This window comes from Mesocricetus auratus, unplaced genomic scaffold (assembly GCF_017639785.1).
Source record: "Mesocricetus auratus isolate SY011 unplaced genomic scaffold, BCM_Maur_2.0 Super-Scaffold_100004, whole genome shotgun sequence".
NCBI classification, from domain to species: domain Eukaryota; kingdom Metazoa; phylum Chordata; class Mammalia; order Rodentia; family Cricetidae; genus Mesocricetus; species Mesocricetus auratus.
The window spans coordinates 72318052-72331215 of record NW_024429189.1 but is presented as its reverse complement, the minus strand read 5'-3'; the positions used below and the strand labels follow the sequence as shown (position 1 = coordinate 72331215).

Here is a 13164-nt window from a genome sequence, read left to right as displayed (position 1 = left end):
AAATGTATGTATAAGAGAAATTAAAGAACAAGAGGCCATAAATTTGAAAAAAGAGTGTGTGGGAGGGCATGGGTGAATTTAGATGGAGGAAAGGGAGGAGGAAAATATGTAAGTATAGTACACATGTAGAAAATTATTTTTTTAAATGTTTTGTGCTGTGCATATAAAGGGGAGGCTAGAGAGATGGGCCTGCTTTTACATGAAAGCCTGGAATAAAACAACCAAGCTAGTCCAACTGAATTTACACACACACACACACACACACACACACACACACACACACCTATCATCTGATAACTCGCAAGCACAGAATTTCCTCAAAAATAGCCTTAGGAAAGGAACAGCTATTACTTTCACTTAGAAAGTGTTGATTCGTTCCAATTTAGAGATTAAGGAAGGGTGATTATTTTGCTTCTCGGGAAAATAATGTATTAAAATAATGTAATGATTTAATATGTTTAGTAATGTATTAAAATCAGTTTGTTTGTTTGTTTATGTGTATGCCTGCTCATGAGAGTGAGAAGTCAGCGGTCAGAGGGACACTGATGGAAGTTGGTTCTCTCTTTCCACCAATCGAGGAATGCTGAGAGCAAGAGACAGGAGCACATCAATCATTCATCCAAATGGTCAGCCCTGGAAACATACACACAACTAATATGATACAGACTGAGCAGAGCGTATCTATGTATTTAGGAATATATATGTGTGTAACAACAATTAATGAAAAAAGACGCTATGAATTTGAAAGAGTAAGAAGGAGGGCTTCGAGGGAAGAAAGGGAAGGGGAAAATGGTGTGATTATATTATAATTTAAACAAAGAAATGCTGAAAAATGTTAAGTGAGAGGCTAGAGGTAGCTCAACAGCTAAGAGTACTTGATGCTCTTGCAGAGGCCTTGGGTTTCACGGTTTTCAGCACCCACACGGTGGATCACAGCCATCTGTAGTATGGTTCCATGGGATCTGACTCCCTTTTCTGGACCACGTACATATGTGGTACATATTCACACATGTAAGTGAAAATTCCAACAAATCAACCTAATTTTTAAAAAGTATTAAATGTGTCTGATGTCCTCTTCTGTCATGCAGGTATGCATGCAAATAGATCATAAAATGCATGCATAAATAAATCTTTTTTAAAAAGCATTTTTAAAAGTTTTTAATGGTCTGCCAAACGAAGACTCTTTCCTCGGCCTTTTTGCTAAAACATCAATAGAAAACCATTCTCCTTGAGAAGCTACAGGTGCCAAAATCCAAAGCTGCTTTTGTCTCAGTGAAGACAGCCTACCTGAGAAGGAAACCAATACAGACTGGGGGGAGATAGGTGACAAGAGAATATGGACCCCAAGCCCTGAATCCAGACAAAGTTTTTAAAATACAATAAAACTGAGGCTGGAGAAATGGCTCAGTGGTTAAGAGAACAGAGCTCAGTTCCCTGCACCTGTGTAAGGCCTGTAACTCCTATAACTGCCTATAACTCAGGCTGTGGGAAATCCAACGCCCTCTTCTGGACTCCAAAGGTACCTGCATTCACACACACATGCACACATACTTAAGAAATAATAATAAATCAACATTTAAAAAAATATAGTACCTTACTGAATTCCCCCTTTGACTCACACCGATCACACCTGGGATTATACCTATGTAAACGGGCATTATCTAATAGTTACCTAAAGGTAATTGGAATACAGATTCTTAACATTTTTACCATTTAGACAATGCCTGTTTACTCCATCCATGCTGTTATTGCTAAACTGTGACTGTATTCCCCTTTTGAAAGTTTCTTTATAGATATGCTTCATTTGTCTCCATTTACCATGCAGCCTAGTCCTCAGTCACTGTTTAATAAAGGACACAGACTCAGTGGTTAGTAACCAGCCTCCCCCTGTATAAATCAGCCCTTATAGATCATCAAAATCCTCAGTACATGTAATGGTATTCAAACTTCTCTCAGCTGATCTTACAATATTTCACACTCAGAAAAGAGCTAAAAGATACTCTATTATCTAGTTTCCACTGCTCTGGACGCTCAGCAGAACATTTTGGGTGGAACTTTCCTTCCTACACAAACACATAAACATAGGAATCCATAGTCTCACAGACATTATCATCAGACCACACAAGAAATATTTGGACTTCCCTTACATGTCGCTGACAATAGGAGCTAATTTATTAGAATCTCTGATTCATCTATCCTGCTGGGTTATTCTGCATTCCCAATGGATTGGCTCTATGGCCAGATGTTTCTTCCACTGGCTCCACCTGAATAGCAATACCCTAAACCTAAATAATAGGTGAATCCCTCATCTTGTGTGATAGGAAAAGAGAAGAGGAATCTTTTCTCCTTGGTTCCCAGGGGGAAACATCCAGCTTGCTCATGCACTCTTGCGTCCAAGAAAAGCTTCCAAATATATGAAAACTTCCAGAAAAGAACCAATAGTGCTCAAAACTTGGATTCCGTATCAGCACATGGTTCTGGAAAATAAACTTTTGCATTTCCAGTGCAATAAAGATGTAGGACATGAAATTTTTTTGAAAATCTGTTCTGACCCACCCTTCAAAATGACCTTGTATAGCACAACAAATGGGCTGGTGAGGGTATCCTGGAAATAGCATGCTTACCTGGCATGCAGGAAGTCCTGGGTTCATTCTCCAAGACAGAAAAACAAATAAACAAAAATCTCAATGCAAAGAAACAAAGGATACCCTATGTAATAATTCAAGTGAATCATACTCTAAAAGGGATTATTATTTGTACTATAATAATAAAAATCTTTTAACAGGAGGAAAATAGCCATTGACAAGAGTCAAAATGCCTAAGAGAAAGTATCTACAGTACATATGACAAGGAAAAGATTTTTTGTAAACAAAGAACACTTGCAAAGTAATTCTGTTCCTAGATGAACTAGCCCAGCTTCTCCCTACGGCCAGCCACTCTGCAGAACCTAAGGAGTCTAGTCTCCCCATCACCTGCATTGTTCCACCATCCCCTTCCAACATCCATTTGATCATTTTGATCATTCCCATCAGCAAACAAATATGTCATGCTTACTTTTTATCTACAAATTAAAACAGCTTTTAAAAAATAAAATAAATAAAACCACCCTCTCCTGACCTGCTGCCCCAGTCAACAAGGACCCTTGTCCTTGTGTCTTTGCTTCCCTTTGTGTAGACCTTCCTGAAGAAGTTGTCTTCATGGGCTGTCTCTAGAGTGTTATCTCCTTCCTTTAGCCCTTGGTCATGCTAAGCAAGCATATTACCATTAAACTACACCACAGCCCTCCAGAATCTCTTAAACCCATCTGTCAGGCTTTCCCCAGCTCTCTCCAGCCCATCCAGGGATAGCTGCTGATAACAGAGAAATGATTCTAGCATTTTCTTACTGCAGATACACATGCAACAAATTGTTGCTTTTTAAAAATCATCTAGGTGGTGAGATGACAGGTGATTTATTTACAATGTTCTAGTGCCATGTGAATTTTTTAAGTGAGAAATGTGTTATTTCCTACCAAGGGGGAAACTGATTTCATTTTAGATAAATAAAGCATCTTTTGCTTTACGAAGCACTCCATCTGCGGCTTTGTCTCAGAAGTGAGGATTTGGGAAGAAAGCTAAGGCAAAAAAATGAGTCTGCTTTCAGTAGAAAAACACCTACTAAAAGATGCAGTAGCCCCTCATTTCGGAGACCATTTGGACAACTTTTTAATAGTGTGTATTCTAAATCACTTTATTTTCCAAGCTGGAGATTGTTATCTTGTCTTGAGCAGATGACAGCGAGAAGAATAAATGGTGCGTAGTGGGGGTTCTCAGAAAGGCCAGGAGGAACCAGATCTTACATATGCCTTGGGTCGTGACATATCCTTCCCTCATCTGGTGAACCCTCTCTTCCTATAATGCATAGTTCATTGCCCCGCCCCACCCATCAGAATACTCACTAACCTCACTTCATCTCCAAGTGTGGAAACCACCATGATCCTCATTTCCAACTTGGCCCCTTGGTGTTTCTTTCCTTCCCATCTTTCCTTTCTTACCTTGATCAAAATAAACCTGCCATTTCCCCTCATGTTTATGAGATGAGCATAATTCTCACCTTCAAACTGAACACAGACACACTGAAGGCAAGAAGCCTCCAGTGCCCCCAAATATTTTTCAATTAGTGATCATTTGAAGGAAGTATTTTCCAGTAATCCACACCCTAATGGGGTTTTAAACTCTAGTTTTGGATAGCTTGTCAATAGGCATTTACTGGACTCAGCAGCTGGAGTCAATGGTTTCTTAAGAAGGAAAGTGCCACACGGGTAAATGCATACATAGAAAGTATAAAGGAGTGTTCGATACCATACCAATACTAGTTCTCTGGTCTACTGGATTGGGGGAGGGCGGGTGTTGCCTTCCCATATTACTGCATTTTCTGAATGCTCGGGTTCTCACAACTACTTAAGGAATTTAAAAATCAAATGCACTAATGGGTAAATTCTCAAAGGGAGGGGGTAAGAACGAGAAAGCACACTAGGTCCTCCTGCCCTTCTGTGGCCAGAGGGATGAGGACACTGTACTTAATCCTGAGTCTCTGTCTCCAGACTGGGACTCCAGGAATGCATCTTCAGGTAGTAGGTCTATCAAAGCTCGGCCAGGTCCAAAGCAAGGCAAAAATAAAGAAGTGCGGTTTGAGGTGTGCAACTCAGTGGCCGAGAACTTACTTAGCATGCATGGGATGGCACTCTGTCCCAGCAATACAAAAGGGAGAGAGGGGGCCGCTACTGCAGCATAAACGGAGCTGTTTGGAAGGGGAAATGAGCAGCTTGGAGCAGGAGGTGAAAGAGCAAGCTGGAGAATGTCTGTGCACGCAGCTGCTAGTGTTCCTGGAATCACGGCTCCCCAACTTTGCTTTGGTATGTGAAGTGCCAGGAGCTACTTAAGAGCAGGTTATCTGTTTTCAAGAAGTAAATCTCTGGGGCAGGTAGCATATGTGCAGGCGCCGAGAGTAGGTGCGGGGCTGTGCTAGAGCTTCCAGCCAGAGCCTCGGCTATCTCTTCTGGCAGAGGTTCTCAGGGATGAGACCATGTCTAGTGGGGATTTTCTCCAGCTTTGACATCCTTGGCCCCACCAAAACACACAGCTTCATATCCCCATACATCACTCCTTGGGAGACTTCTGAGTTTTTCTTTCCAGCATCCACAGGTCAAACACTGTGTGTTCCCAACAGTCTGCAAACTTCTTGGACTAGCACAGGGACATTGATTTTGCTCAGCACTCCTTTTGAGTTTCTATTGTGTTGGATTTCCCACTCCCCCTGCCCCGTCCCCAGAGAGTAACTTCCTCCTTGTTCTAATAACTTGGACCACAGTCAAGGTTGATGTGTTTCTCCATTTTGCAGGCTATTTTCTTCAGAAGAGACAAAACAGAGGCCAGCAGGGTAGCTGAGGTTTGTCAGCAGCCTTAGGAAGTCAGCAACCGTTAAGGATACACAAAGAAAATGTTTTCAAACAAACACAAAGTAGACAGAACAAGACGTTGGAAATAGAGTTTTCAAAATGGAGCGCTTATGCTCAGCAAGGACTCCCCAGCAATGTCTTGTCCTAGGAATGCACTTAAAAAAGGAATTCTTGCCTCAGGAGATGACACAGTAAGTAAGAGTACTTGTTCTGCAAGCATGAAGACCCTAGTTCAAATCCCCAGCACTCAACACAAAAAACCCAGGCATGTGCCTATAACCCCAACATTGGGGACCAGAGACAAACAGAATCTGAGAGCTTACTGGCTACCCAGCCTAATCAAAAAAGGTGACCTTTCCCAGTCAGTGAGAGAACCAATCACAAGGATAATGTGGCGAATGATAAAAGAAGGCACCCGAGGGACATGAGGGAATTAAAAAATAGGCAAAGAAGAGCTGCAAAGATGGCTCAGCAGTTAAGAGCACTACTTGCTCTTCCAGAGGACCCAGGTTCAATTCCCACCACCCCTGTGGCAGCTCACAACAATCTCTAACACCAGTTCCAGGAGATCTAATGCCCTCTTCTGGCCCGAGTGGGCACAGCAAACATGTTGTGCACAGATATACATGGAGGCAAAACCCCCGTTCAATAAAATACAAATAAAATCTTTTGGGGGAGGGTGTGTGAGAAAGAATCTATCCACATATCCCTGGATGTCCTGGAATTCACTTTGCAGACCAGTCTGGCCTCAAACTCACAGGGATCTGCCTGTCTCTGACTCCTGAATACGGGATCAACTGTATGTGCTACCTTTAATGTCAGACCAATAAAATAAATCTTAAATAAATAAATAAGTAATTTCTTCCAGGGTAGAACACAAGAACAGGCTGCAGTAAAGTTCAGTTTGAATCCTCCTGGGATTTTAATTAAAAACTGACATTTTATGAGTGAGATGTGAATGCTGACTTTTTTCTTGAAATCATGAGTTCAATTGTATTGCTCATCATAAGGAAAAATCCATTGACAGTGCTCTGAATAAAGTCAGTATTCAAGAAACCCATTTTTATGTCAGAACTCTTTTTCCAAGATGAAAGTAATGAATTGATGAAAACTCTTCTCATTTTTTTCATACAAACACATTGTGATGATACAGCTTCCAAGCCCTGCCAAATAATACATTTCACACAGATAAGACCCTGAAGACAGCCAAACTAGACCAGGATGGTGACATACTTGGGAGCCAAAGCAGGATTATCTCTGCAAATTCCCAGTCAGCCTGGTCTACATAGTGAGTTCCAGGCTAGCCAGGGCTACATTGTGACTAAATAAAAAGATACCGAAATTGTCTCAATTGTTGAAAGACTCAGAACTTGCTCTATAGATCAGGCTGGCCTCAAACTCACAGATATACCTGCCTCTGCCTTCCTAGTGCTGAGATTAAAGGTATGCACCACCACCGCCTGACAAGAATGTTTTTTTTTTTTTGGTTTTTCGAGACAGGGCTTTGGAGGCTGTCCTGGAACTTTGTAGACCAGGCTGGCCTCGAACTCACAGAGATCCACCTGCCTCTGCCTCCCGAGTGCTGGGATTAAAGGCGTGCGCCACCAACGCCCGGCTCGACAAGAATATTTTATAATCAAAATATACTGCTTACTTTACAATCACACTCTGACATTTCATCTGGCCAGAATCACTAAATTCTGAATGCTGAAGGGTGAAACCCCAAAAAGGAGAGGTTAAAGGTAACGGAGAGAGAAACATTTCAAAGCTACAAGAGGCTTTTTTTCTGGGTTTTTTGCTTTTGTTTTTATTTTGTTTCGTTTTCAGATCCACAAAGATGGAGTAGAAACTTGGATAACATAGCAGAAAAGTTGAGGGACAGGGAAAGGTTTCAGAAGACAAAAAAAGTGACTCCTCTAGCTGAAGGAAATCCAACAAGAGGGACAGAACCCACAAAGGAAGAAAGGAAGATGAAGGCTAATCCTGATGGTTAAGCAGAGAAAACAAAATCAAAAGAGAGTTGCAGAAATGTCCCAGATTGTGCGCTATAGGGCTAGGGAATTACACAAATTTAAGAATAGAATGAGTGGGGCAAATGTCTTTGCAAAACCTGCCCACAGAATCAGGGTAAAAAGTCAGTTCTCCCTGGAAAATGCAAAGCAGTGGAGAAAAACAAGGTTAAACAAACTAAGGCTGAAGAAAGACCTGACCAACCTACAGGAGCACATTTGATGCCACAAATAGAGTGCTCTGTGAAACAAGGAAATGAGCAGGGTTCCTGCTGCATGGTTTCTTTGATTGTTTTGCACGGATGTGGATGGGAAAAATATCACCAACACCATACAGTCTGCGATAAGTCTACAATAAACCAAGAGAGTGCTGAGGCGGGGACAGATCCTCCCTATTCCCAGCTGCTACCCTGATTTCCCCATGTTAGGCCTGACTCCTGCATTGCCCCACATGTCAGCCATCAAAGCCATTGTCCACTCACTTGCTCTGCCCTTCTGTCCATTTCACTGAGCTGGAGCTCCCAGCAGCCATTCTAGAAGAGAAGAAGAGGTAGGGAATAGGGAATGGAGGGTGCATGGTTCTGGCAAACCCCTGGCTCCCAGAATCCAATGAGAAACTTTGATGCTAACGGTCTTGTCAAGAGTGCTGAAATGTGTTCCGAGTACCACTGGTGGGGTCAAAGGCACCCCAGAAAGGCTAGACAGAATCTGAACTTTGGAATCAGATCTGGGCTTTGATTCTAAGCTCTCCTGCACACCGGATGGGACCTTAGGAAGTGATTTGACTCTCTAGGATTTACGGATTCATCTGTAACTCAGGTAGTAGTGCCTGTAGTCCAGAAGCCTGTTAGGAAGCCAAGGTGCAGTGGGCTAAAAGACCCCTGACTTCTCAGGCACCGTGTGTCTCCTCAGACTTGGTAGAAACTACACATGAGCTCTTTGCTGAAAACCAGCCCCCCTGCTTTCCTTGCTTCCGTTTTAGGTTCAGTGAGAAGCTCTATACACGCGTGGCCATAACTCTCCCCCTACAGAGCTTGTACATCTCGTGTGAGCAAAGCCTGTCTGTCAGTGCAACCAGGAGTGGACACATCTAACTTCAGATTGTCCCAATAAACACCACACCAGTACAGTTCATAGACTTTGTACATGCAAAGCATTTCTTGATAAGATAATGCAGTGGTTAACATCAGTGATAGCACCAGCAAAACATAAACATTCAATGAAGTTTCATGGCCACAGCGTCTTTGAAGAATTCTAAAACATTCAACAAAGAAATGACACACTAAGGGTTCCCGATATTTCTTTTTCCCTTGCTCCAGACAAAAACATCCCATTTCTGTTTTTGAAAATTTAATATTGAACACATCCTTCCAACCGGGAGAGGAAGGAGAGCCTCTGGGTTCCACTATGAGCTACACCCTCTTTCCAGGCCCTGACCTGTGCTCCCTTTACAAACTATAAATACCCTGAAAATGTTTTAAACAGCTTCTTTAAACAGTTCTTACCCCTTTAAGGTGGCTCCCAGGTTCATCTGATTCCAGGTCATGCATTCGAGCTGGGAGGTCATTTGGTATAAATTGTCACTGTGGAAAACATCCAGAGTTAGAAATATGGCCACATACACAGAGGCAGCTCTATTTCTTTATGTACAATGGAGTTTGCACTTTATAGTACACGCCTCCACATTTCCTAAAGTGATGAATACGTGAATCTAAAACTGGTTTTCATTTCTTCTCACTGATCTCTGCACGCACACACCACACACACACACACACACACACACACACACAGAGCAGAAAGGATGAGAGTAACTCAGTTGTTGAAAGAAAAAAAGCCTTAGCATAGTGAACTTCGGAGTTTCTAAAGCAATATTAAACCTTGGAGGGGAAGAGGCTAGAGGGAGTAAGGCTTTGAAAGGTAACACATGCTGGATAGCTCAACATTAAAGTTAAAAGCCTGAAGCTGAGAGTAAAGTGACAGCGGATTAATTATTCGTGAAAAGGCCATTACGTTTGTTTAATCAAAAGGATAAGTATCGTGTGGATTATGAGAGTCCGAAAGGTCAGGGTGATGGGTGATGAATGGGCTAATACCCAGGGATATGATGAGCAGAAGGCAGTACTCTCAGCACACGGCTAAGCAATTATTCTGCATGTATTTTATAAACCTAGTGAAAGTCAAACCAAGTTTCAAGAAAAAAAAAATTTAACATCCTCTGATTTACATTAAGGCTCAAAGGGGAAAACACACCTCCATGTAAACCAACCAAGAGCTGTTCTATCTCCATTGTGTAGCTCATTATTAACACATAAATCAAGGAACTCTGTAATGACCAAACCCTATCAGGAAGACAGTTAGGGCAGAACCGAAAGGGTTAATCATGAAATCCGAGGCCCAAGAGATTAATGGTCTGCCTGGAAACCTTCAGTCTGAACGTATTAGAGAAGAAGAATTTCACCCTACCTTCACTGCAGAATGAACAGAGATAAGCATTCAGTACCTAATGCGTGATACCAGATCACAAATCCCAGACAACCTCCTGTCTTGCCCCAGTGTCCCTTTCTGTCGCTTCATAGGCGTTTTTAATTCAGAAAGGGTTTTCTGGGCCAACTGAACTGAGAACTTGTGGAGAGGTGACAGAAATCACACCACTCTGAGTCACTGGAGACTTGCTCGCTCTTGTCTATATGACCCTCCTATAATCTCCCTGCAAATTATTTCGAACTCCTTCAGGCCAGCTGAGGAGGAAGTTAGCTTCCAGGAGGAGAGTTTTGCATATGAAAAGTAGAATGACTTCAAACTCCAGGCATGTGTAGCTTCATTAGTCAGTGTATATATCTGGACCCCATCACTCATCCCTGTGTCTGACTGGCTATTATGCTACCACAATGTCCTACATATCAATGGGAAGAAAAAAAAAAGATTAGTTTCTTCTGGAGCTTTCTCGTTTGCAGAGGCAGCCCGTGCTGGTCTGTGCCACTGCCTTTCGCAATTCCACGAATTCCTTCTCTAAGGTTGATGTAATTAATTCCTGAAAGACCCCAACTTTTATTAGAAGTGCCAGCCTGCTGCATTTACCACAACAGAATTTCTTGAACTTTCTTTGGGCTGACAGTTCATTAATAAGCGGCCTCCTCCACGATCCCTCTGCTGGTTTTTGTTCTCCTGTGCCTTTTCATCAAGCAATCCATTTATTAATCTTGCCATTAATCTCAGCCAAGGGGCATTGTATTCCCCAGGTAGCTCTATATTTTTGTCAGTGATTTTTAAAAAATTGTTCACCAACTAAAATCACTCCGCTGCAGTTGACAATTTTCCTTGGCCACATTGGGGTGTAGGGTCTCTCTGGAATGACTTAATCTTTACATAAGACTCAGAATATTATCATTTTATTTTTATTATCTTTGTTTTGTTTTGTTTGAGACAAGATTTTTTCTATGTAACAGTTCTGATTGTCCTGGAACTCACTCTGTAGACCAGGCTTGTCTCAAACTCACAGAGATCCACCTGCCTCTTCCTCCTGAGTGCACCTGGCTATGGTCATTTGCAAGAAAGCTGGGAAATAAGGTGAATGGCAGAAGTTGATGCATAGGGTGAATGAATGAATCCCAACTTTCTAAATTTATATTTAGAGATTTCTTAAGACTAATGCACACTCCTGTTGATTCCTAATTGCCTCAATACAAAATGATCTCAAAGACAAATACCTTTAAATGTATTTCTTTGGTCCCCAGTAAGAATTTTCTCAAATACAGCGCATATACATGTGTGTCTTCCTATAAGATAGTTAACAGAGCCGGGCGGTGGTGGTGCACGCCTTTAATCCCAGCACTCGGGAGGCAGAGACAGGCGGATCTCTGTGAGTTCGAGGCCGGGCTGGACCGATAGCCTCCAAAACAATACAGAGAAACCCTGTCTCGTAAAACCAAAAAAAAGAAAAAGAAAAGACAGTTAACAGAAAACTCTGTATTGCATAGTCCAATATGGCAACCACTAGCCATGTGCGGCCATTGGACACCAGAAATAGAGTCTCATTGAAATACATTTTGGGTTATACTGGGTCAAGTACAATGTTTTATGCAACAAGCTTCTTATTTTCTTATTTTAATGAGGTCGCTAGCACATTTCAAATATGTTTCTACTAGACAGTGACACTTATGAGTGGCACTTGGTACGTTCTGCTCCTTTGGAAGCATTTGGCATCTGAGCCTAGTTCACTGTCGTTTACATAATAATCATACTCTCACAATAATACATAATAATGAATAATAATAAATTTTTAAATACTACTAATTTTTTAAAAATATTTTCTCTTTGTAATCTTTCTATATAGAGACCCTTAGGAATCAATGAGATTATGTTTTGATTCTATGAGAAAATCGGAGGAAATTTCCATTCAGCTCTCTGTACCTCAGATTTCACATCTGTCAAATGAGAATAATTTTAGTCTCATTTTATAGGGGTACTGTAAGACTTGAAGAGACTGATGCTCATACTGACTCTCTGAAGATGGTATGGAGAATATATAGTTTCCTAACTGCCAAGTTTCATCTGTCACATTTGCACATTCTCAGCATCACTCCCAACAACTTCATGAAGTTATCATTCCCCTTTGTCACACAAGGACTGGCACTCTGAGGGGGTACCTGCTGCTAAGATGCCTGATGACCCTCTTCCCTGCCCCTTTAGAGGCTCCTGGGTATGAGTCAACAACAGTACCATTTATATAACAGTACTGGGAAGAATCTGAGGTGAAAGACCAGAGGAGGTGTTCATCCAAAGGAACATCAGGACCAGCAACTCATGGAAGCTGCAGGGATACAGGGATGCAGGGATGTTGTATCCTCTTCTACCCACTAAGGATAGTGCATCCACCCTGCCGAGTGGCTGATCTCCCAATACTTTGTGCTACAGTTCTTCTGATATCTCAGCTATAAAAGCTGCAGAAGAGGGAGGGTGGGGGCATGAAACAGGGGAGAAAGAATTGCAGAATATCTCCAAGCCTTTAGTAGGTTTCCTTAACCACACCCTGCCTTCTGCTGGATAGGGCTCCACAGTGGCTCAGTGTGCTGGCTGCATGGCACAGCTTTCCCTCCAAGGCCAGTGGAAGCAATGACAGTCACTGCTGCTGCAGAAGGCAGAATGTCAGCTGGAGCTAAAAATGCTGGCTCACACCATAGTCAGATTGTGATCTCTTTGGGCAGTCGGTCAACTCCCAGCTCTCATCATGGAAGCCTGGGGAAAGAGGCCGCATCACTCAGGGAATGCTGACCTCTGGCAAATGGAACATTTACTTATTAAATGGCCATGGTCAGTGTCCACCACCTCACCCCCAGAAGGAATCAGATAAGCATGTGGTTTGGCTCAAGGCGGCCCCAGTGGTCACGTAGACATTTCAGCTCCAACCATTAAGCTCTGCCTGATTGGAAGTGGATCCTGAAGCTACAGGCTGCCAAAATATATTTCCAATGTCATGATATCCTTTCTATTTTTTAAGTAGTTTTTTTAAGTCACTTGTTTCCTATAAAAAAAATGTTTGAAGTCAGAGGCAAGGGAGAAAAGAAAGAAACGTCTATAGCTGGGATTAATGTGAGTTGGAGTAAAATAAAAGGAAGCCAGTCCTTGCAAAAGGGGGAACTTAAAAGGAAATCAGTAGTAGATCGTATAGTTTGTTTTGGCCTGGATTGCAGAATTACTGTGTTCTTGACCTCTACACAA

General features: G+C 42.1%; 1 protein-coding gene across 1 annotated transcript in view; it reads right to left on the bottom strand.

Moving 5' to 3' along the window:
- The window catches only part of Wt1 (WT1 transcription factor), a 44276-nt gene that overhangs the window by 19010 nt on the left and 12102 nt on the right, over positions 1–13164 (bottom strand). The window contains exon 4 of the mRNA XM_013118355.3: positions 8952–9029. Within this exon, the coding sequence (XP_012973809.1) occupies positions 8952–9029 (78 nt within the window). The remainder of the gene's footprint in view (positions 1–8951; positions 9030–13164) is intronic.